The following is a 23571-nucleotide window of genomic DNA, read 5'->3' on the forward strand; positions in this document are numbered from 1 at the left end:
TCATATTGTTATGTTGAAAAAATTAATTTCTGTTTATGGCTTCTCTGAAAATTCTTGCCTGTAGCTATGATTACTTCTTAAGTATGTACATCTTAGGTACAGCAGTCTCAAAATTGTACGGAAAAAATGCAGACATCAAGACTCAAGCGTTATATCATTCCCACAGTGATTTCTGTTTCAAAACAATCTCAGCAATGTCCATAAATAGCAACTGTGTTTTTAAATACCATTCTCCTTTTGCCCCCTCGCTCTTTCTGCACTTCATTTCTTCCCTGTCCCACCAAAGACGGTGTTCTGATTCAGGTTTGGGGGCAGTGTGTTGCAAGCGCACTTATAGTTTGGACAGTGGTATGTGTATCTCTGTGCATAGGCATGGCTGTGTTGTACCACACAAAGCATTCTGTCTAGGTCTGTCCTTTGTTCCTACTAGCAGCCAGTATCAGAAGCCTGAGAAATACTAGGGGAACAGAAGGGCCATGCAGAGATGCAACAAAAGTGATTTGGGGACTTTTCAGTTCCTGTCTGTCGACTACTTTTTTGCAGAAACTGGTTATGTGATTTGGAAAGTAGCTGGACATCTTCAGCATTCACAATGTTTTGTGGTATTGAGCCCCCAGCTTAGCTGCCTGTGATGTGAAGTGTCGTGTCTTTTTGTATGTTTTGAACTAGTTACCTTTTTTTCACCTGTTGACCCTACTTTGCATGCTGGGAGAGGTCATAAACTGGCAGATTGGCTGACTTAGTGAATCATGGTTTAAACTAGAAAACTTGGGGGTTGGGGTGCAAAGCTGTGACACTAGTGTATTCAAAAGCAGCAGGGTGAATGAGTGCACCTACTGGAGTAGTGGCGAATGACCCTAACCCTCCAAAAAGCTACCACCAAAAAGGTGAGACAGTCAGCAGTCTAATTGAAGTGTTTATACCAATGCATGTGGCCTGGATAGCAAACAGGAGGAGCTGGAGGCCACTGTGCAGCTGGAAAGCTACAATCTGATCACTGTCACTGAAACTTGGTGGGATGATTCACATGAGTGGAGCGCCGCAATCGATGGCTATAAGCTGTTCAGGAGAGACAGCAAGGAAGGAAAGGTGGAGGGGTTGCCCTTTACATAAAAATGGATTGACTACACAGAGCTGTCTTTGAAAAGCAACGATGTACAGGTCAAGAGCTTATCAGTGAAGGTTAAAGACCAAGCCAACAAAGGAAACAGTGAGCTGTGTTTACTACAGGCTACCTGATCAAGGGGAGGATGTTAATGAAGTGTTCTTACTTCAGCTATAGGATGCATCACACTTGCAGGCCCCGATCTTGCTAGGTTGCTTCAATCACCCTGACATCTGCTGGAAAAGCAGCACAGCAAGCTGTGAGCAGTCTAGAAAATTCATGAAGCTCATTGAGGACAATTTCCTAATCTAGTTCATAGAAACCCTAACCAGAGGAGATGCATTAGTGGACCTGTTGCTCACCAGTGCAGAGGAACTTCTTGGGAAGGTCAAGAGTGGTGGTAGCCTGGGCTGTAGTGATCAAGTCCTGGTGGAATTCATGATCTCAAGGGACAAAGAAAGGCTAGATGAAATGTATAGTCAGGACTCTAAACCCTGGGAAAGCAAACCTTCAGTTGTTTAAGGGACTGGTGGATGGGACACCCTGGGAAACTGCCCTCAGGGATAAAGGAGTAGAAGAGACCTGGCAGCTATTTGAAGACTTTTTTTGTTAGAGCACAAGAACTGTTAATTCCAATGTGCAAGGAAGCCAGGAGACTTGCATGGCTGGGTAAGGACCTTCTGGTCAAACTGAAACACAAGAGGGAAATGCATAGGCAGTGGAAGCAGGGGCAGGCATGCTTGGAATAATACAGGGATATTGCCTGGGAGTGTAGGGATGGGATTAGGAAAACTAAGGCACAGCTGGAGTTAAATTTGGCAAGGAATGTGAACAATAATAAGGGCCTCTATGGGTATATTAGTAAAGGAACACAAAGAAAATTTCACCCCTCCAGTAAATGAAAATGGAGGATCTAGTGACAACTGACATGGAGAAGACCGAAGTACTAAGCAATCTTTTTGCCTCAGTTTTCACTGGCACTTGTTCTTCCCCTGTCTCTCCAGTCACTGAATGTCAAGGCAGGGACTGGGGAGATGAAGTCCCACTCATCATAGGAGAGGATCGAGTTCAAGACCATCTGAGGAACCTGAATGTACAAGTCCACGGGACCCAATGAGATGCATCCCAGGGTCTAGAAGGAAATGTCAGAAGTAGTCACTAAGCCGCTCTCCATAATATTTGAAAAGTCATAGCAGTTAGGCCAAGTCTTCAGTGGCTGGAAAAAGGGAAACATCACACCCATTTTTAAAAAGGAGGGCTCTGGGAACTATGGACCATTCAGCCTCACCTCTGTGCCCAGGAAAATCATGCAGTAGATCCTTGTGGAAGCATATGGATGACAGAGGGGAGACTAGAGACAGCCAACATGGCTTTGCTGACGGCAAATCATGCCTCACTAATCCAGTGGCCTTCTATGATGGAGTGACTGTATTGGTGGGTAAGGGAAGAGCAACTGATGTCATCTATGTTGACTTCTCTAAGGCCTTTGATACAGTCCCACACAACATCCTTGTAGCTGAATTGGAGAGATATGGGTTTAATGGATGAACTGTTTGTTGGATGAGGAATTGGCTGGGTGGTCGCATCCAAAGACTTACAGTCAGTGGCTCAATGTACAAATGGAGATTGGTGAGAAGTGATGTCCCTCAGGGGTCACTACTGGGACCAGTACTGTTTAATATCTTTATTAATGACGTAGTGGGATGGAGTGCACCCTGAGCAAGTTTGCAGATAACACCAAGCTCAGTGGTGCAGTTGTTACACACTTGAGGGAAGGGATGCCAACCAGAGGGACCTTCAGAGGCTTGAGAAGTGGGTCTGTGTGAACCTCATGAAGTTCAACAAGGCCATGTTCAAGGTCCTGCACCTGGGCCAGGTCAACCCGCGGCATCAATACAGGCTGGAGGAAGAAGGGATTGAGAGCAGCCCTGCGGAAAAGGACTTGGGGCTACTGGTGGCTGAAAAGCTGGACTTGAGCTGAGAACGTGCACTTACATCCCAGAAATCCAATTGTATCCTAGACTGCATCAAAAGGAGAGTGGTCAGCAGAGCGAGAGAGGGGATTCTGCCCCTCTACTCCACTCTAGTGAGACCTTGCCTGGAGTCCTGTGTCTAGCTCTGGCACCCTCAGTACAGGAAAGACATGGACCTGTTGGAGCGGGTCCAGAGGGCCACAAAGATGATCGGAGGGCTGGAGTACCTCTCCTGTGAGGAAAGGCTGAGAGAGTTGGGGCTGTTCAGCCTGGAGAAGGCAAGGTTCCAGGGAGTCCTTATTGCAGCCTTTCAATATATAGAGGGTCTTATAAGAAAGATGGAGAGAGACTTCTTACTGGGGCCTGTAGTAACAGCACATGGGGAAACTGTTTTAAACAGGACGAAGGTAGATTTATATTGCACATAAGGAAGAAATTCTTTACTGTGAGGGTGGCAAGAACTGGAACCGGTTGCCCAGAGAAACTGTGGATGCCCCATCCTTGGAAATGTTCAAGGTCAGGTTGGATGGGACTATGAACAACCTGATCTGGTGGAAGATGTCCCTGCCCATTGCAGCGGGGTTGGAACTAGGTGATCTTTGAAGGTTCCATCTGACCTAAACCATTCTAGGATTCTGTTGTCTCTTGTTCACATTTTCTATCCAAGTCATGGATCTCAGGAATTCAGTTTTCGAGGCTTGTACATTCTGTTCTGCTTAATTAATGTTCTTGTTTTTACTTTTTTGAACAAAATTAATAAACCTGAGCTACAGCAGTGCAAACTAGCCCGACCATTCCATGTCTATGTGTACCTTCTTAAATTGAACTTGATGCTTCTGCCTCCCTAGCTCAGCTCAAGACTTTTGTGAAGGAAGGCTAATTATTATTTCATTTCTTTGTGACTGAATTGATGTCTGAACCTGACATTGTTGAAAATGAAGGCCTATGTATGGTAATCATTACCTGCAGTAGCCATCCAAGAACTTTTTGGGAAAGATTGGGAGATCTTGGACATGTGGAACTATTGTATGGCATCCTAGCATAATTTAGGTCGAAAGGGATCACTGGAGGTCATCATCTAAATCCCTGCTCAAAGCAAAGTGAAGTAGATCAGGTGGCTGGACAAGTCCAGCTGAGTTTTGAATATCTCCAGAGAGTAGAAATTCCACAACGTGTTTTGGCAGCCTGTTCCAGTATTTGATTATAAAATAAATACATGCTTGTCTAATGAATTTTCCATGTTCCAGCTCTTCTCCGTTGCTTCCTCTTCTATCAGTGTACACCTCTGAGAAGAGTCTGGCTTCATCTTTGTACCCTCCTAGCAATAATACAGCAATAAATCTCCCTTCAGCCTGCTCTGCTTAAGTCTGAACAATCCCAGTTGCCTCAGCAGCTTCTTAATGCATGTCTGGTGCTCAAGCTCTCTGATAATGTGGAGGACTCCTCTCAACTCACTTCAGTATTTCAGTGTCTTTTTCAGAGAAGCCTAAAGCTGGACACAGTACTCGGAATGCAGTCTCATAAGGACTGGATAGAGAGGAAGAATCACTTCTCTTGACTGCTTGATCGACGTTTGGTCACTGTCGCTGTATTCCTCCTGGGTAGCCCATCCCCTCTTCAACCTGATGCGTACTTCCCATCAGCATTTGAAGTTGGTTAGGAGTCTTACTCGCCAATTCTGACCTTGAGTTTCTGCACATTGGAGTGAACTACTCCTATTTGAGGAGGTGGACCTTGGAGACCAGCCAGCTGTTGTGAGCCATCCAGGGCAACTATTAAAAATGCTCACTAAGGGCAAGAACTTTTTACATGAGAACAATCATTTGTTAGAACAACCTCCCCGGGGATGTGGTAGAGTCCTCATCCCTGGAGGTTTTCAAGATGTGATTGGACAGGGTGCTGGATAATCTCACCTAGGCTCGCTTTCCCACGAAAGCTTGGGCGAAATGATCTTTTGAGGTCCCTTCTGACCTGGATTGTTCTATGATTCTATTAATTATTGTTAGTTTACAGACGTTAATGAAGACTAATAGGGAAAAGTGTGTGACAATAGCATTTTTAGGTAAATGCGTGTATTTCAAAAATTGCAGGTAGAAATACTGTTCTCAGTGTTAGATTCATGTTAACTGGCAGCACTGCCATTCTTTCAGTCATGGAATTTGAAAGGATTCAAATGAGTGCTTCTGGCAGTCAAACCACAGTACACTCCTGAAACTGTAGAGCACTTCAGCTTCGATTTGAAGGAGTGCACCTTTGGCTACCACACTGGAAGACTTTGAAATTGGGGGAAAAAAAAAATTAAAAATAATTATAAGAAAAAAAAGTACCCGCTCATGGGGATGTAAGTAGAAAATAATATCAAAACACACGCACCCCATCCACTGAGACAAAAAAATAATGAACAAGAGGAAACTGTTAATTCTGTGGTATTTCAAGATGGTGAGGTGTTGAATGCAATGGTGTGCACACACAACCTTCTGTTATTTGATGTTCAGCTGCAAAACGAAGGAATTTTGCTACTCTCCATTCATGTTTCGCTTGATATGTAACATTGCTAGACAAGGAGTTAATACTATTTTGCTAATACTAGCACAATAGAACTTGTGGGACAAGAAGATGATGATGAAAGCTGGAAACTGGGAGCAAGGGCCTATACTGCATGAATGGAGAGATGAAGAGTGGAAAAATTGAGAAATCTTGTCCTCTGTCGTAGTTATAGTTACTTGTTGTGGTTTAACCCAGCAGCTGGCAACTGAGAACTAGACACCTGCTCGCTCAGCCCTCCCCTTCCCCCTCAGAAGGATGGGGAGGAGAACTGGTGAAAAGGTAAAACTCTTGGGTTGAGATGAAGACAGTTCAATAAGACAACAAAAGAAATACTACTACTGGTAATAATAATGCATATGCAAAACAAGCAATACACAATACAATTTTTTCTCACCGTCCAATGACTGATTCTCAGCCAGTCCCCAAGCAGTGGTTGTGGGTTTCACGGAACTCCCTCCTGAAAAAGTTCAAATTCATGGAAAAGCTTGAATTTGCGGGCAAAAGAGGGTTCCTGCCCCCGAGCCAATCCCCATTCATAAACCGAGCATGAAGTCCATGCTATGGAGTACTTCCCTGGGCCAGCTTGGGCTGGCTGCCTGGCTGTGCTCCCTCCCAGGTCCTGCACACCTGCTCATTAGCTGAACATGGGAGACTGGAACAAGTCCTTGATTTCTTAGCAACAACTAAAACCAGCAGTGTCACCAATATCCTTCTTGTATTAAATCCAAAACCCAGCAGCTTCTGGAAGGAAAATTAACTGTATCCCAGATGAAACCAGGACATTATTATAACCACCTTGTATTAGAACTGTTAAGATTTGAAGAGGTATATGTAGTCTGTGGTTTCTTGCATTCATTTTTCTGTAACTGTTTATCAAAACTCCCAATCCCTATTCCTCTATTAAAAAAAAAAAAAAAAAAGTCTCATCTGAGAAGAAAAAGAGTCAAAGAGTCAAGTATCATCCATTTAGCTTTACTTATGGTAGCATTTAAACAAACAGGTTTGTGCTTTAAATGCAAGATGATTCATGGTCATCAGGTTCTACAACAGAACTTGAAGTTCTTTCTTCTGTTTTTTATAGTTTTTTATGTCAAGAAAACAAATATTTTAAAAAGTTTTCACTTTAGAAATATACTTCTAAAGAGTTTTGGTTCCAGTGTTGCTGTTTTGTTGGGGTTTTTTAAAGCAAAATTTAAATTCCTAAATCAATAAATAATGTATACTGAGGAGTGTAATTTCTACATTGGAGAAATTCCCTGCAATGTGCATAACAATGTAACTCTCACTCTGTTTTCATGGTAATAAACAGCACTACAATCAGTTAGTTAGAAGGAATTGTTATATTTCATAAGATCCTTATGAATATGAAATCATTCAATAATGCACTTCCTGTAAGTGTTCACGTGATTTGTAGCTACCACTCATCTCCCACAAAATGCTGAGCATTCCCTTGGTAGGAAAACCTCTTTTTCCTTCTCTCAGCAGGCTTCAGAATAATAATACGAGATGAAAAAGATAATGCATGCGTATGTTCAGTTTTCCTTCAGTTTCTCGCACACATGATTTCTTTTCCTTTTCCCTCCTTTTCTTCATAAAATACATTTTCCACTTCTGTTACCTCACATTATGATCATTTCCCTGTACATAACTCCAATGATAACTTTTTGCATTATTCAGAGATTTTGTACCAAGGTCAAACCTGCCATCCACACATAAAATTACTGCATTTTACTATGTGGTTTGAATGTAAAATATAGCAGCATCTGTGACAGATTTATTTGTGTTCCAGAAGTACTGAAACAGGAAGAAAGTATATCTGTAGGAGAGGAGAAGACGTCTGATTGTGCCTTGTCAATGTCTGCGGGCTTAGATACCAAAATGTCTTGACAACTTGCTGTAGTTTAAAAACATTCTGAATTTCTGTTTAGGTCCATCTGGCAATATCATCAACATACATTTGCTGTTTTCTCTCACTACATACTGTTGCCCAAAAGCCTGAAGTGTATTTATTCGTGAGTCAGAGAAGTAATCTAAATGTGAGATCTCAATGTTGTCTTTTTGAAGTCTGTTGATTTTTTTTTTTAGTAGTTAAACAAACTTTACTACTACTAAGGGAAAAGTAAACTTCTGCCTACATTTTCATCTGTCATGTTATTGCTAAAGCAGCTTGCTAGGGTGCTTTAAATTGTCATTCTCTCTAAAAGAGAATGAACAGGCTTCAGGCATTTGTGAGAAACTTTTCATATGCATTTAAGACAATTCTTCATCTTGTCTGTACTCTGCAATGGGAGACAGGGAAAACGAGGATTCCTACTCTAAGTGTACTGTGTGTGTTCACAGTGCTACCACAGAAGCCTTTAAAATGGTCCAAAAGTTCTGGAACTACTTGTGGTCGTAACTCTTCAATTCTAAAGAGACTACAATGATCAAGACTACAAACAGAATAACTTTTAGATCCACTTCTGTAATGACATTACTGGTGTATTTTTTTCTGATATGTTACTAATTCTCTTTGAGACCCTAGCGAAGTCATTTGTGAAATTCTGCAACACATCAGTAATTAAAATTTGCAAAACAGCTATATTAAACTGTCTGCTTTTGTTTATTATATACTAGAATTGACCCTGAGGACAAATAACAATTTTGAGCATGTGTAAGTGTAGTGCAGCTGATGCTCCTTATTTACAGCACCTCTAAAGCCATGCCTAACTAGTTTCATGTGTTGATGAAGGGCCATTGTTCTTTGGTGTGGAGTAGTAAGTATGGATCACATAACTGATGCTCCACTCCTGTTGTTAGCAGTGAAAAAATTTGCAAAGAATCTGAGAACTAGTTTTATACTTCAGAAAGAGCTTGAGGGAAAATGCCAAATGCTTCAGTGTTTCTGTATAGATACTACTAGTCAAGGGATTTCTTTTGCATGTCTGAAGTGTATGGCCAGTGTAACTTGTACTGTAGCGTTCTGAAGAACCTTGTAAATTGTAGGGAACAAAACTTCCTTATCAGAAAGACTGAATGGAAATGTCTGTTCACTAGGGCTGATCGATCAGAGTGAATTAACCCAGACTTGATGTATGTTTTTCAGATTGATGCTGTTGTCCTAAATTAAATGCAGTTTTTCACTGAAGTTAGGTAGTCCTAACTTTAGTTAGGTAGGGTCTTCAAGTGTTGATGTTTAGAAACAACAAACTTTTGCAAGTAGTTTGGCTGACTGTCTCTGCTGTGTATTGCCACATATCTGACAGAACTTTGGTTGTATTTACCATTCACTAAATCCTTCAAACATTTTTACAATTTTCTTTGTCTTCTTATTGTAAACGAATAACTCTCTATTTTGGTAGCTGCACAACATTTCCATTCTTTTTTTTCAATTACTTCATTCTTCCCTCGATATTTTAACAAGTGAAAGTCAGTTTTTTACATACTTTGTTCTTTTATGTGAATCATACAAATTCATTCCTAATCACGGAAGAGGACAAGTTTGTCTTGTGGTAAGGAGCCTGTTAGTTTATTACTGTTCCTAGGTACTTCCAGTACCTGGGTTCTTATCATCAACAGAGATATGACAGATTCAGTGATGAAACAAATAATGGCGTATATGTACAAAAGCTTTTTTTAAAAACAAAAATCAAGATGTTACACAATTTTGATGGTTCTGACAGTGCTTAGCTCTTGTCTGTGTTTAGAGAATGTGTCATCTTAACTGCTCAGAAGAAACTACTGTGAGCGTGTGTCTGTTTTCTGAGTGCTGTCTTTTGAGAACAAGATTTTAATACGGTTATTTTTAATTTCTTTAGCATTTGCCCTTGCTGAGTTGATTGACAATTCTCTGTCAGCTACATCCCAAAATACTGGTATTCGGAGCATACAGATAAAATTGGTAAGATAGAAATACTCTACTTTTTGTTGGGTGTAGTTTGTATTATCCTTTTTTTTTCTGGTGCTTCTTGGTTTTTTTGTGTTTTTTTCCCCCTCAGTCATTTGATGACTCCCAAGGAAAACCCGCTGTTGCTGTGATCGATAATGGAAGAGGAATGACTTCTAAACAGCTTAACAACTGGGCTGTATATAGATTGTCAAAGTTTACAAGACAAGGTGACTTTGAGAGGTTAGAAAGTTTTAATCATTGTTACAACAATTAGCAAACTCTGTGAAGGTTCACAGAATATCATTTTAAGACATAGCTCTATACCAACACTTAGCTAAAACCTGTTGTTCTATGATTACATGTAAATAGACACATACTTTTTGTGGGTAGGAAATAGAGAAGCTTCATAACACAAAACTGCACTTTCAGTATTATGACACTGTGAGAACATTTTTTATTCTCATAGCCTATTCTAAGCTCATTTTGACTTGCCTACATACAGTTTGGGGCATTCTATGTTCTGCAGAGGTTTTTTTACAGTGCATTCGTCTGTTGCTCGAAAGCCTTTCAGTAGTGCATTAAACAAGGCATTCAGTGTCTGTTATGCTACTGGAATAATGGATACCGGGCTTTGGTTTAGGGTTTCTTTCTTTTTTTTTTTTTTTTTTTTGTATCTTAATAGTGTACAATGTAGTGCAAAATTATGCCTGAAGAGGTCTGTATTTTTTGAAGGAGGCTAAGCAAAATAAATGTTTTGCATTTAAAGAAGAAAGTGGAGGTTTATGGTGTGTTTTACTACTTGTATGTATTCATTTTACAGTTTTGAGTCTGTTTTCAAGAGATCTTCCACCTGCACAGCCAGATTAACACTAGTGTAGAAAACTCCAGAGAAGAGTTATGTACTGTTCTTGAGCCTTAGTCACTTTTTAAATACCTTAAGCCTAGGACAGTAAATGTGAAGATGAGGATCACAGCCTCAAACATAACTCATTTGACCTACGAGAAACTAGTGTAAAAAGTAACGGGGCAGTGGAAAGTGGTAATATAGCTGAGGAGGACTTTTTTGCATTGGAAGCAAAGACTATTATCTATGAAAAAAATGGACGTAAGTGCATTAAAAAGTGATTCTGGGTCATCTAGTCATTTGCTTTTTGAAATTGCTGTAGGTGAATTTAGTAACAGTAGAAATGTATAGTATTTTTAAGGTACATGTTGATAGCGTTCAATGGGAGCATAGCTGTAAATTATATCAGGATACCACTACACCTTGTTTTCATTTGGGGCTGCTGTGATTTAAAAACAGATGTTTGTCCTACTATTTGCTTAAACTAGGTAAGACTGTTCATCCATCAAAGCTGACTTGAAAGACATAGAATTAATTACTGATGGCATATGTAGTCTCTCCAAGACTGCATTTAATAGTTGGTTGGCATTACTTCCCATTTTGACTCAAAAGTATTTCTATGAAATGATTTCTGTGATGATATCAGAAAGATCAGGCTTGCTTTGTTAGCCATTTTCATTTGCAGCAACTTCTCAGTTACTAGCTTGCTAAGGTCAAAGGGAGAGCATTGAGGGATTTGACTTTTATCTTCTACCATTAAATCTGTGTATAATTGCTGTTACTGCAGTACCTGTCACACAGACCTGTTGACAATGTCCCTTTTGCAGAGTTAACAATGAAGGAAAGTTTTCAGAGTAATAGTTTCTTTTTCTATCAGATTCTCCATGCAAAATATTTTCCTCTTTCATCTGAACTTCAGTGTAAAAAAAATTGTGTGTAGATAGTAATAAGGAAAAGACTTATTCAGATGAAAATATTGAAATTGTATGACTGAATAAGATTTGGTTTGCTAGAAGGGACGAAACGTCGTACAAGATGGCTTAGGAAAAGAGTTACTATGTCATCATCCTTTTAAGAAGCATACATCAAGAATTTTAGGCACATACATTTTAATATTGCAATTATAATACGTCTAAAGTGAAGGATTTTTGAACAAAGTGACTGCAGGAAGAATTTAATACAAACTGTTTAGATCAGAAGTTTCTTTCTTTCTTTAAATGACTTTTGTCTTGAGAAAATTTATTAAAGCTGCTTTTACTCTCAGTGATCATTCAGGATATGTACGCCCTTTGCCAGTGCCTCGTAGTTTAAATAGTGATATTTCATATTTTGGAGTTGGAGGCAAACAAGCAGTGTTCTTCGTTGGACAGTCTGCCAGAGTAAGTAAAAGTCAATCTTTAACTTTATTTTAAAACATTTTTATGTAATCAGATTGTTACTATCCTAGCTTTTAATCACAGCGGTAAACTTCTATTATGTTCATTTTAAATCTTATTTTGATTTTACATGCTGTTTCTTTAATAAAATCAGATGATAAGCAAACCTGCAGATTCTCAGGATGTTCATGAACTTGTCCTATCTAAAGAAGATTTTGAAAAGAAGGAGAAAAACAAAGAAGCAATATATAGTGGATACATTCGAAACAGAAAGGTAAATAGCCTTAATACTGTCTCCCTTTGATTGCAAGCCTTTCACAAGTTAACATGATTTCACTATGTAATATTCTTGTAATATTTATCTGAGGATATCTTTGTCTCACTGAATCATTTGTACCCTGGAGCGTAAAAGGAAGTGACGGGAAACTTGAAGACGCTATATCATAAGGCTTTATTTGTATGTGATTATTTTTTCTGTTTTCAGTTTCCCTTAAAGGGCAGAAATGTCATATAGTTTGACCTATCAGGTTAAGAAAAATATTTGAAAATACCTTTCTAAGAACAGCAATTGTTTTGTTATGTATGAAACATAAAGAAAAATGTCCATTCTCTGAAGTAGTAAGGAACAAATTAGGAAAACAAACTGCGTATGTAGAAGTATGTTGAAGAACTAACCTGCATATGGGAGAAAAGTCCAGCCAGATCAACAAAACCTAGTAGTTTCACAAATCTTCACTAATTTTGTAAAAGAAAGTAACTATTTGGTTGAAAAGTGAAATGAACAGTCCTGATGGTTTTCATTAAGAAGAAAAGCTTAAGCAAAAAGCTGTAAGATAAGGGGGAAGACCAGAAAGAACTGTTCTTTGAACATATTTGTGCAAGGAGATGAAGGCAAAGATATAGCTAAGTGTGCAGATAGGAGCATAAGTGGGTGCTGTGTATGACAAGGTAATCAGACCTTGATTATAGCCCATATCTTGTGGTTCATATCAGTGTTTGTGGACTTTTGTATGGGTAAGAAAGGAACAGGATGTAAATAAGGTTTTTATCATGCCAGTCTTGGGTCAGTGACTTGCAACAGAGTGAATCATCAGAAATGTACAAGTTTTATTTTTAATCTGTGTGCAATATAGATGACAAGATAGAGTCACCGAAACTGAAAGTAAAAGCAAACAAAATCTTCTTTTTGCAGAGGGCACAAATGCTTTCTCTACTTCCTTCCCATATGAGATAAATTATTTATTATTATTATTGATATATAATTATTATATATTATATATTTTATGCAATTATATATTATATTGTTATTATTGGTATTTTATATTCCCATATCTCTATATCTTTCCCATTCAATATTAAAAAGAAAGGGTGGGCGATAGCAAAGTAGAAAATAAGCTAACAGACGTTAGTTGGAGGAAACTAGCTGAATGAGATGCGTAAATACTACTGGAGAATTCAAGAAGGTGGTGCGATCAACTGTTTGAAAAGTTGTGGTGATAATGTAAAATGAAAGTTAAGCTGACGCAGTCAAAAAATTGCAAGTAAAGTTATATTACATGTAAAAAGTAACGTGAATATCCAAGAGGGAAGAGATGATGTGAAGCACTCATGTAATAAAAGTGAAGTGTGGAGATAACGCATAGACAGCTCTGGTCTAAGAAATTTCTACAAATCATTGAGATAGCCAGGCCAGTTCATTATATTAATGTGAAATTAAGTGTGTGAATTTGTCTCTTTAATGTCTGGAAAAATGGACTGCAGTCCACATAGGTGAGCAAGAAAATACTGTGGCAGAAATAGAAGTTGTAATGGGTTACTGCAGTGTGAGAAGAGTAATTGAATCTTAGAATGTACCCTCAGCAAGTTTGCTGACGACACCAAACTGGGAGGTGTGGTAGATACACCAGAAGGCTGTGCTGCCATTCAGCGTGACCTGGATAGGCTGGAGAGCTGGGCAGAGAGGAACCTGATGAGGTTCAACAAGGGCAAGTGCAGGGTCCTGCACCTGGGGAGGAACAACCTCATGCACCAGTACAGGCTTGGGGTGGACCTGCTGGAGAGCAGCTCTGTGGAGAGGGACCTGGGTGTCCTGGTGGACGACAGGTTAACTATGAGCCAGCAGTGTGCCCTGGCTGCCAAGAAGGCCAATGGGATCCTGGGGTGCATCAAGAAGAGTGTGGCCAGCAGGACGAGGGAGGTTCTCCTTCCCCTCTACACTACCCTGGTGAGGCCTCATCTGGAGTACTGTGTCCAGTTCTGGGCTCCCCAGTTCAAGAAGGATGAAGAGCTACTGGAGAGAGTCCAGCGGAGGGCTACAAGGATGGTGAGGGGACTGGAACATCTCCACTACGAGGAGAGGTTGAGGGAACTGGTCTTGTTCAGCCTGAAGAAGAGAAGGCTGCGAGGGGACCTTATAAATGCCTACAAATATCTGAAGGGTGGGTGTCAGGAGGATGGGGCCAAGCTCTTTTCAGTGGTGCCCAGTGACAGGACAAGGGGTAATGGGCACAAACTGAGGCACAGGAAGTTCCGTCTGAACATGAGGAGGAACTTCTTCTCTCTGAGGGTGACGGAGCACTGGAACAGGCTGCCCAGGGAGGTTGTGGAGTCTCCTTCTCTGGAGATATTCAAGACCCGCCTGGACAAGGTCCTGTGCAGCCTGCTGTAGGTGACCCTGCTTCGGCGGGGGGGTTGGACTAGATGACCCACAGAGGTCCCTTCCAACCCCTACTATTCTGTGATTCTGAATCTTTGAGGCATTGAGTTGGTAAAGGAAGTTACTTTTGCAAAGAAGTCAAATTGTAATTAATATCAAACAGAAAACGTTCTACAACAAGGCCAGAACACTGAAAAGAAATGGCACTGATGGCACCCCAGCTGAGCATCTTCTGTTGATGGATAATAGGCACTTGTCTTTACTGCACTTGCTTCCCTGGACCATTTGATATTGTCAACAAGTAAATACTACTTTTCTAGTTGAGGTGGACACTAGGAATTTAGGGGAAAGTGCCATGGTAGTTTGTCATCTGGAGTGGGAAGGCAACCAAAGAATTTGGGAACAGCATTTTGGAGGTACTTTCACTCTGTAAGTTGTACAGGATTGCACTTGTTCAACATTGATGTGCAGCTTCTAGGTCATTGGTCAAATCATACAGAGATGAGGGCCAAACAACTCCAGCTTTTCTTTATTACCTGTGATCTCATCACTAGCACAGAAACAGCCCCTTGCTTGGATGAAATCAGCAAGACTGTTAGGTTTAAAAGAGGCTATGCTGCAGGCAGAAGAAACCTTTTGAAGAATTGCACTGTTTTTTGCTGAAAGTTCCAACAACTGGTTAGATTATCCTGTTGGTTAAGGAGAGCCCTTTGATTCCCTGCGGAAAGTAAGCCTTAACAGAACACCCTTGACTAACATATTTCACTGCCTGCAGTTAGGTAGGAGATGCATCCTTTCATGACTTAGCGACGTGTTTCCTTTTTGCCTGCTTTCCTGCTAAACAAGGCATGAAGCTGCATTTACTACAGCATGGAAAAGCATATTTTCTCAGTTGTACAGATTGTTTGCAATTACTATGAAGATCTCAATCTCTGTATTAAAAATAGCTTCTTCTATGCATGCACCAAATGTAAAGGATTATCCACTTGTCCAACATGAAACATGACGTCAACTGCTATGTTTCTATGCTGCTTAGAACCCCCCTGTCATAAGAACAGAATTCACCCATCCTGAAAAAGACAATCAGGACTTTCTGGAATCAGGAACTTCTGTTTCTGTGAGACTACTGGATATTTCATCTGGAACTGAGGATTCATCCTTTCTCTTTCACAGCAAAAGCGTGTTTTTGAATTTCTGTTGTAGAAAGCAGCCGATCCATTTAAAAGCAATTTTTTTTTTTCTAGCTTGATTTTCTTAAGGAAGACTTATGATTTGTACATGTAATAGTTCCATTTCATGGATGAGAACATGGGTATCACACAGTGCCAAATTAAACATGATTAAATACATTTCTAGACTGAACACTTCAAATGCTATGATACGAGTTGAAAATGAAGTGGATCAGAGATGTCAGATTCTCAGTTTGTTGACTTTAATTTGGAAGCTTTTATTTTAAGCGTTAATTTTTTGTGATAATTAGCATCATGTGTTCTGTATTCTTTTCCTGTTTTAATCTTTTTCAAAGCTGACGGGAGCTCAGAAATTCAGTTTACATTCATGCTCTTATTGTACTCTTCTTTTAGCCATCTGACTCTACTCACATCACAAGTGAAGATGAAAGATTTCTTCATAACCTAATATTAGAAGAAAGGGATAAAGAGAGTTTCACAGCAGTTGTCATTACAGGTGTACAACCAGGTCATATGCAGTACTTGAAAAACTGCTTTCATCTTTGGACAAGGCAGCTGGCGTAAGTTTGTGATTCAAAAGATTTGATTTAAAAGTGAACCACTAACCAAGTCAGATAATTATGAATTACTTCCTTTTTGTACTTAGTCATTGCCTTTATTCCTTTTTAAGGCTGTTGATACATATTTTGTTGATGCCACAATTAGTCTTTCTACTTCACTGATTTTACAGAAACCAGCACAACTGAATGGGGCTCCCTCATCCAAAGAAAGAGGTTTACAAATACCAGTTTCGTTGTGACATGATAACTGATACGTAATTATCCAATCAAATTATTAATGACCTATTCAATTTAAGAGTTAGATGATTAATGTAATAATTATATGTCTAATTAATAACTTCATACATTATGGTTCTCAGAGCTGTGCTCCTGCCCTTGATAATTAGCTTTGTGGGTAGGTTTTATTTGGTTTGGTTTAAAAAACAAAATGAAACAATTTGCTGCTGCTTCATCCCCGTTTAAGAGGGAGACGGATATATGACGTATTTGAAAAGTTATTGTCAGGAAATTGGCTGATGTAGTTGCCAAGCCACTCTCCATGATATTTTAAAAGTCATGGCAGTCAGGCAAAGTCTCTGGTGACTGGAAAAAGGGAAACATTGCACCCATTTTTAAAAAGCATAGAAGGGAGGACCCTGGGAACTGCTGACCCATCAGCCTCACCTCTGTGCCTGGGAAGATCATGGAACATTTCCTCCGAGAAGCTGTGCCAAGGCATATGGAGGACAGGGAGGTGGTTTGAGACAGCCAGCATGGCTTCAACAAGGGCAAGTCCTGCCTGACCAACCTAGTGGCCTTCTATGATGGAGTGACTGCATCAGTGGACAAGGGAAGAGCTGCGGGTATTGTCTATCTGGACTTATGTAATGTAAGGCCTTTGACACAGTCCCCCACAACATCCTTCTCTGTAAATTGGAGAAATACAGATTTGGTGGGTAGACTGTTCAGTGGATGAGGAATTGGTTGGATGCTTGCATCCAGAGGGTAGTGGTCAACAGCTCAATGTTCAGATGGAGACTGGTGACAAGTGGTGTCCCTCAGGGGTCTGTACTGGGACTCTTTAATATTTTCATCAATGACACAGTGTTATTGAGCGCACCCTCAGCAAGTTTGCACTGACAGATAACTTAGATCCCTCAGCTTCTAGGTGCTGTTTTGGTGAGCATCCACACTTAAGTGTGTGTTAGTTCATTCCAGCAATCTCTTGAAGTGAAAGAGCTGCCTCCATTTGAGATGAAACCCAGGTGCAATTGTTCAAGCATGTTCCCTGTAGCTCTTACAGTGAAACCTATCAGATTTAGCTTCCTGGTGCTACAGAATCCTGCATCACTATTTCAGCTGTAATGACCTTTTTCCCCCTCAGACACCTCCACGTGCCCTGCTGCCATGCCTTTTGCCCATGTGCACGATAGCAGTTTCGTTCTGCTCTAATGGGCTACAGCACATACCTCTTATTTTTTTTTAGATGCTTTCAAGTGAGCGGAGGGGAGACGAACCCCCAAAATCTTTATGTCTTAAGTTGATTAGAGCACCTTTTGAGGTCTGGAGGAAATGCAGACAAAATGCTGAGCAGTTTGGACATAACAGTCTGCTCTAAAGTCGTGAGTAGTGAGACCATGAGGAGCATTTGTCTAGGAACCAAGATTTCTCCTTGGGGTGCATTTAGTGCAGAGGATGTCAGAAGCAAAGCAACTATAAACATTTGCAGGTGCATTGAACTCCTTCATACATTCAGTCTGATTGACTTATATAATCTCATTTTTCTGCAAACCACCACCCTGAGGTTTAAGGACTTAATCTTTGAGGTTGGAAGAATTAACTAGCTTGCTGAAAAGTTGAAGTAAATGGGGTTAAGTTCCTTGGTTTTCTCAATTTTCTTATCTCTATGAAAATAATGAATCTATGTGATGGTGTGGAGTTTTTGGAATTTCTTAAATGAGCACAAGTGCCATTAGAACATAATGTTTACAAATAGAATAATTATTTCTGATATGTAGATCACATCCATGACTGCTGCCTATATTCAAATATTTTTTATAAATAACGTAAGGATAGTGATTGTTAAATGCTTCTATTCCTATTAGATGATCAATACAAAGCGAATATCAGAAACAATATGTGGGAAGCTTTATGGCTCTAGTTCTTCTTAATCTCCAGAGTGCAGAAAAATTTACAGTAGTTTTATTAGTTTGCACTTTGATGCAAAGGATCCAAAGCCATATAGTTCTCATGGGAGATGCTGACGAGTTCTGGGCATTGCCAGAGCAACCACAACAACCCCCATGCCTGTGAAAGCAGCCTGAGGGGAACAAGTGACCAGGAGCGCTGCCAACAGAACAGGCACACAGGGCATGGGGGCCTCAGCGGGGCGGGAGAGCATGCAGGAAGGGTGCAGTCACACTCCCGGCTCGAGAAGTGAGTTCTGTTGGTGGTCATCACCCTTTCAGAAGGAGCTTAGCTGTGGTATCCACCCGGCAGAACGCTGTGTCCTCTGCACTCACCAGAATGGATGTGGCAACCCAGACAGAGCTCCCACGAAAACATGCAGCCATCCAGGTCTCAGGCTGCAGAGAGTGCCAGAGCCTTTCTCTGGTAACAGATGTCAGTGGTGAGAACAGCGGTGTGAGGTGTGACTGGGTGGACGATCTGCTTAGCCTGGTGGCAGAGCTACGAGAGGAAGTAGAAAGGTTAAGGAGCATCAGGGAGTCTGAGAAAGAGATAGACTGGTGGAACCATGCTCTACCCTCCCTGAGATAGAAACGGGAACACCACCAGAAAAAAAAACGAAGATCAGGAGGATCCTGTATTCTCTCCGTGCCAGACCGAAGGTAGCAGCTTAAAGGAGAGGAGGGGAATGGAGGCAAGTCCATGCTCGGGGTGGCAGGCGAACCCCCTCCTTGCCCACCTTGCTTTCCCATGTGCCTCTGTACAACAGATACAAGGCACTGGATGTGAAAGGTCAGTCAATGGATGATGTGGATGACGGTCCATCTACACCAGAGGTGTTGCCAGGGTCAGAAAGTCCTGCCCTTCGTATCATGACTACCTGAACAAGGAAGAGAAGACAGGTTATAGTTGTAGACTACTCCGTTCTGAGGGGAACAGAGGGTCCAATATGTTGGACAGACTGTCATTTTAGGGAAGTCTGATGCCTCCCTGGGGCGTGGGTTAAGGACATCCCTAGGAAACTTCATAGCCTGGTACGGTGCTTGGACTGTTACCTATTACTGCTATTCCATGTGAGTGGCAATGAAGCTGCAACATGTAGTCCAGGGATGATCAAAAGAGACTTCGGGGCCTTGGGATGTTTGGTAAGGGCATCTGCAGCACAGGTTATTTTTTCCTCTCTTCTCCCAGTTGCGGGCATCAACATTGGAAGAAACAGACAGTCCCAGTCTATTAGTACATGGCTCTGTAGCTGCTGCCACCACCACAATTTCAGTTTTTTTGATAGTGGGATGGCCTACATGGCACCAGGCTTCTTGGCATCAGATGGGATTTGCCTTTCTCAAAGGGGAAGAGGGTCTTTGCTCACAAGCTAATGGGGCTCATTGACAGAGCTTTAAACTAGACTTGAAGTGAGAGGGGGATAATATCAGGCTTGTCTATCACAAGCTGTGGGATGACACACCAAGGTTATAGGGATGGGGTGCTAGCGAGGGCCCTCAGCCTGTTGTTCTGAGGTGTGCTGGCCACACTGGAGCACACTTGGATGTCTTACGGAGATGAGACAGAGGCTCCTGTGGTAATAGGAGCCAACAGGAAAACACCAGTGAAGTACCTCAAAGGTATTAAGGGGTGTTCCTCTAAGAAGGTGCCACAGCCAGTGGCCCAGCTGAAGAGCCTCTACGCCAATGCATGCAGCATGGGCAACAAAGAGGAGAAGTCGGAAGCCACCATGCTGCTAGAAAGCTATGACCTAGTTGCCATTTACTGAAACTTGGTGGGACAAATCCTATGACTGGAGTGCAACTGTCGATGGCTACAGGCTGTTCAGAAGGGACAGGCGAGAAAGGAGGGGCAGAGGCATTACCCTGTACATCAAGAAATGGATAGGGTGTGAAGAGCTGTCTCTGAATAACAGCCATGAGCAGGTTGAATGCTTATAGGTAAGGATCACAGGCCAAGACAACAAAGGGAACCTTGTGGTTGGTGTCTACTTCAGGCCGACTGATCAAGGGGAGCCTACTGACAAAGCCTTCTTATTCTAGTTAAAGGAGGCATTGCACTCACAGGCTCTCATTCTGCTGGGGGACTTCAGCCACCCCAACATCTGCTGGAAAAGTAACACAGCAAGCTACAGGCAATCCAGGAGATTCCTGGAGTGCATTGATGATAACTTCCAGCTCTTCAAGGAATTACTCAATAGGACCCCCTGAGAAACTGTCCTTAGGGACAGGGGAGCAGAACAGAGCTGGCAGATTTTTAAGGATACTTTCCATAGAGCGCAGGAGCTCTCAGTACCCAGGTGTAAGAAATCAGGAAAGGAAGGGAGGAGACCGGCATGGCTGAGTCAAGACCTGTTGGTCAAACTAAAGCACAAGAGGGAACTGCACAGGCAGTGGAAGCAGGGACGGGTATCTTGGGAAGAGTATAGGGATGCTGCCCGGTTGTATAGGGAGGGGGTCAGGAAAAGGCTAGAGCTGAACTTGGCAAGGGATGCAAAGAATAACAAGAAGGGCTTCTGCAGGTATGTCAGGCAGAAGAGAAAGGTTGAAGAAAGCGTACCCCACACTGATGAGCAAGACTGTCAAACTGGTAACAATGGATGAGGAGAAGGCTGAGATACTCAACAACTTTTTTGCCTCAGTCTTCACTGGCAACCTCTCTTCCCACACCTCTCAAGCGGATGGACTGCAGGACAGGAACTGGGGGAGCAAAGTCCCTCCCACTGTAAGAGAAGGTCAGGTTCATGACCACCTGAGGAATCCGAGCATACAGAAGTCTATGGGACCTGATGAGATGCATCCCAGAGTCTGGAGGGAATTGGCTGATGCTTCATCCGAGTTTAAGAGGGAGACGGATATATGACATATTTGAAAAGTTATTGTCAGGAAATTGGCTGATGTAGTTGCCAAGCCACTTTTCATGATATTTTAAAAGTCATGGCAGTCAGGCAAAGTCCCTGGTGACTGGAAAAAGGGAAACATTGCACCCATTTTTAAAAAGCGTAGACTGGTGGATGGTCACATCCAGAGGGTAGTGGGCAATGTTCAGATGGAGACTGGTAACAAGTGGTGTCCCTCAGGGGTCCATATTGGGACTGGTGCTGTTTAATATTTTCATCAGTGACATAAACAGTGGGATCAAGTGCACCCTCAGCGATTTTGCAGATGACACCGGGCTGAGTGATGCAGTTGTTACACACTTGAGGGACAGGATGTCATCCAGAGGGACCTGGACAAGCTGGAGAAGTGGTTCTGTGTGAACCTCATGAGGTTCAACAAGGCCAAGTTCAGGGTCCTGCGTCTGGGCTGGTGCAAACCCCCTCTATCAATACAGGCTGGGGGATGAAGGGCTTGAGAGCAGCCCTGCGGAGAAGGACTTGTGGGTACTGGTGGATGAAAAGCTGGACATGAGCTGATGGTGTGCGCTCGCAGCCCAGAAGGCTAACCATATCCTGGGCTGCATCAAAAGCAGCATTGGTAACAGGTCAAGGGAGGTTACTCTGCCCCTCTACTCCACTTTGATGAGACCCCCCACCTGGAGTCCTGCACCCAGCTCTGAAGCTCTGAGCACAGGAGAGACATGAACCTGTTGGAACTGGTCCAGAGGAGGGCCATGAAGATGATCAGAGGTCTGGAGCACATCTCCTGTGAGGACAGGCTAAGAGAGTTGGGGTTATTCAGCCTGGAGAAGAGAAGGCTGCGGGGAGACCTTATTGTAGCCTTTCGGTTCTTAAAAGGGCCTTAAGAGGTGAAGACAGACTTTTTAGCAGGGCTTGTTGCTGTAGGACAAGGGGTAATGGCTTTAAACTGAAAGAGGGTATATTCAGACTAGGTGTAAGGATTTTTTTTTGCAATGAGTGTGGTGCAACACTGGCACAGGTTGCCCAGAGAGATGGTAGATGCCTCATGCCTGGAAACATTCAAGGTCAGGTTGGATGGGGCTCTGAGCAATCTGATGCAGTGGTGGGTGTCCATGCTCATTGCAGGGGAGTTGGACTAGGTGGCCTTTGATAGTTGCTTCCAACCCAAACTATTCTATGATTCTACGTAAGAATCATAATTTTTTTACTTATGTATTATTCTCCAATTTGTAATGTTTCTATTTTTTTCATGAAAAAATTTATTGTAATGTGATTGTTCATGAAGGAGATGAGAGTTGAAAGGTGTAAAAGAGTCACTCCCTATAGTAAGTCTTCTGTACCACAGACACATGTTGTCATGGAGTTGATTTATACCAATGCAATGAACCAGTTATATTTTAATAAAAATTGTTTAGATTTTTTTAAATTATAATGTGCAATTTTTTTTCTCTTTCTGTGATTTGTTTTTCATTTAAAATGTATTTCAGACATATCTATCACTATTATATCCATGGACCAAAAGGAAATGAAACTAATGCTGCAACAAAAGAACTAAGCCCTTTCAACAACATCGACATTCAGGTAAGAGTTTTTCTGCTTACTAGTCAAAACTCTTGATGGCAACTTATTTCATATTGTGCCTGTTTCTCTTTAATCGTGCATTTGGAACTACAGCAGCATTTTAAGATGCACATGTAATTCAATATTTTAAAAGTAATTCTGTTTATCTTTGCAACATCAGAACTAGTTCATTTTGCTGTCAGTTAAGATAAATGTCACAAATGCTAGTTACTATAAGTTTTTTGGTCAAAGGAAAATCAACTGTTTTTATTTTTTTCCAGATTGCAATGTTCGAAAAAGGAAAAGTACCTAAGATTGTCAATCTTAGGGAGATCAAAGATGACATGCAGACTTTGTATATAAATACTGCAGCAGATAGTTTTGAGTTCAAGGCACATGTTGAAGGAGAAGGTATAGTGGAAGGCATCATCCGATATCATCCCTTCTTGTATGATAAAGAAACATACCCTGATGATCCATGTTTTCCATCAAGTGAGTGAAATGCTTCCCCACTTATCAGTCCTATTATAGACACTCCTACTGCTCTAAATGTTTTAATGAAATAGAAACTAGAACAATTTAAATTGAAACATAAATTGTTACCTAATTTGAGTTGTGGCAGAATAGAAGAGTTGAAATCCTTTTGGATGAATAAATGCTGTGAACAAATTGACTGTTATGGTAACTCGTTCATGTAAACCTTATCTTTGACATAACGCCATCTGATTTCAAACTATAAACTCTTACGGAATGCAGTCTGATTGAAACATTTCCACTTTCCTGACTGTTACATCTTTGCTCCAAGAAAGTAATGAAACACCAGCAGTTTGATTGAAGAGATTCTAACATCGGAATACCGCACA

At 41.4% G+C, this 23571-nt stretch overlaps 1 protein-coding gene across 1 annotated transcript in view; it reads left to right on the top strand.

Moving 5' to 3' along the window:
* SMCHD1 (structural maintenance of chromosomes flexible hinge domain containing 1) overlaps positions 1-23571 on the top strand; it is a 100065-nt gene that overhangs the window by 16033 nt on the left and 60461 nt on the right. The window contains exons 4-10 of the mRNA XM_075416391.1: positions 9423-9505; positions 9603-9733; positions 11602-11716; positions 11868-11987; positions 15953-16119; positions 22636-22729; positions 22990-23200. Coding sequence (XP_075272506.1) covers positions 9423-9505; positions 9603-9733; positions 11602-11716; positions 11868-11987; positions 15953-16119; positions 22636-22729; positions 22990-23200 — 921 coding nt within the window. The remainder of the gene's footprint in view (positions 1-9422; positions 9506-9602; positions 9734-11601; positions 11717-11867; positions 11988-15952; positions 16120-22635; positions 22730-22989; positions 23201-23571) is intronic.

Source organism: Opisthocomus hoazin, chromosome 3, assembly GCF_030867145.1.
Source record: "Opisthocomus hoazin isolate bOpiHoa1 chromosome 3, bOpiHoa1.hap1, whole genome shotgun sequence".
In the NCBI taxonomy this organism is placed as follows: Eukaryota; Metazoa; Chordata; class Aves; order Opisthocomiformes; family Opisthocomidae; genus Opisthocomus; species Opisthocomus hoazin.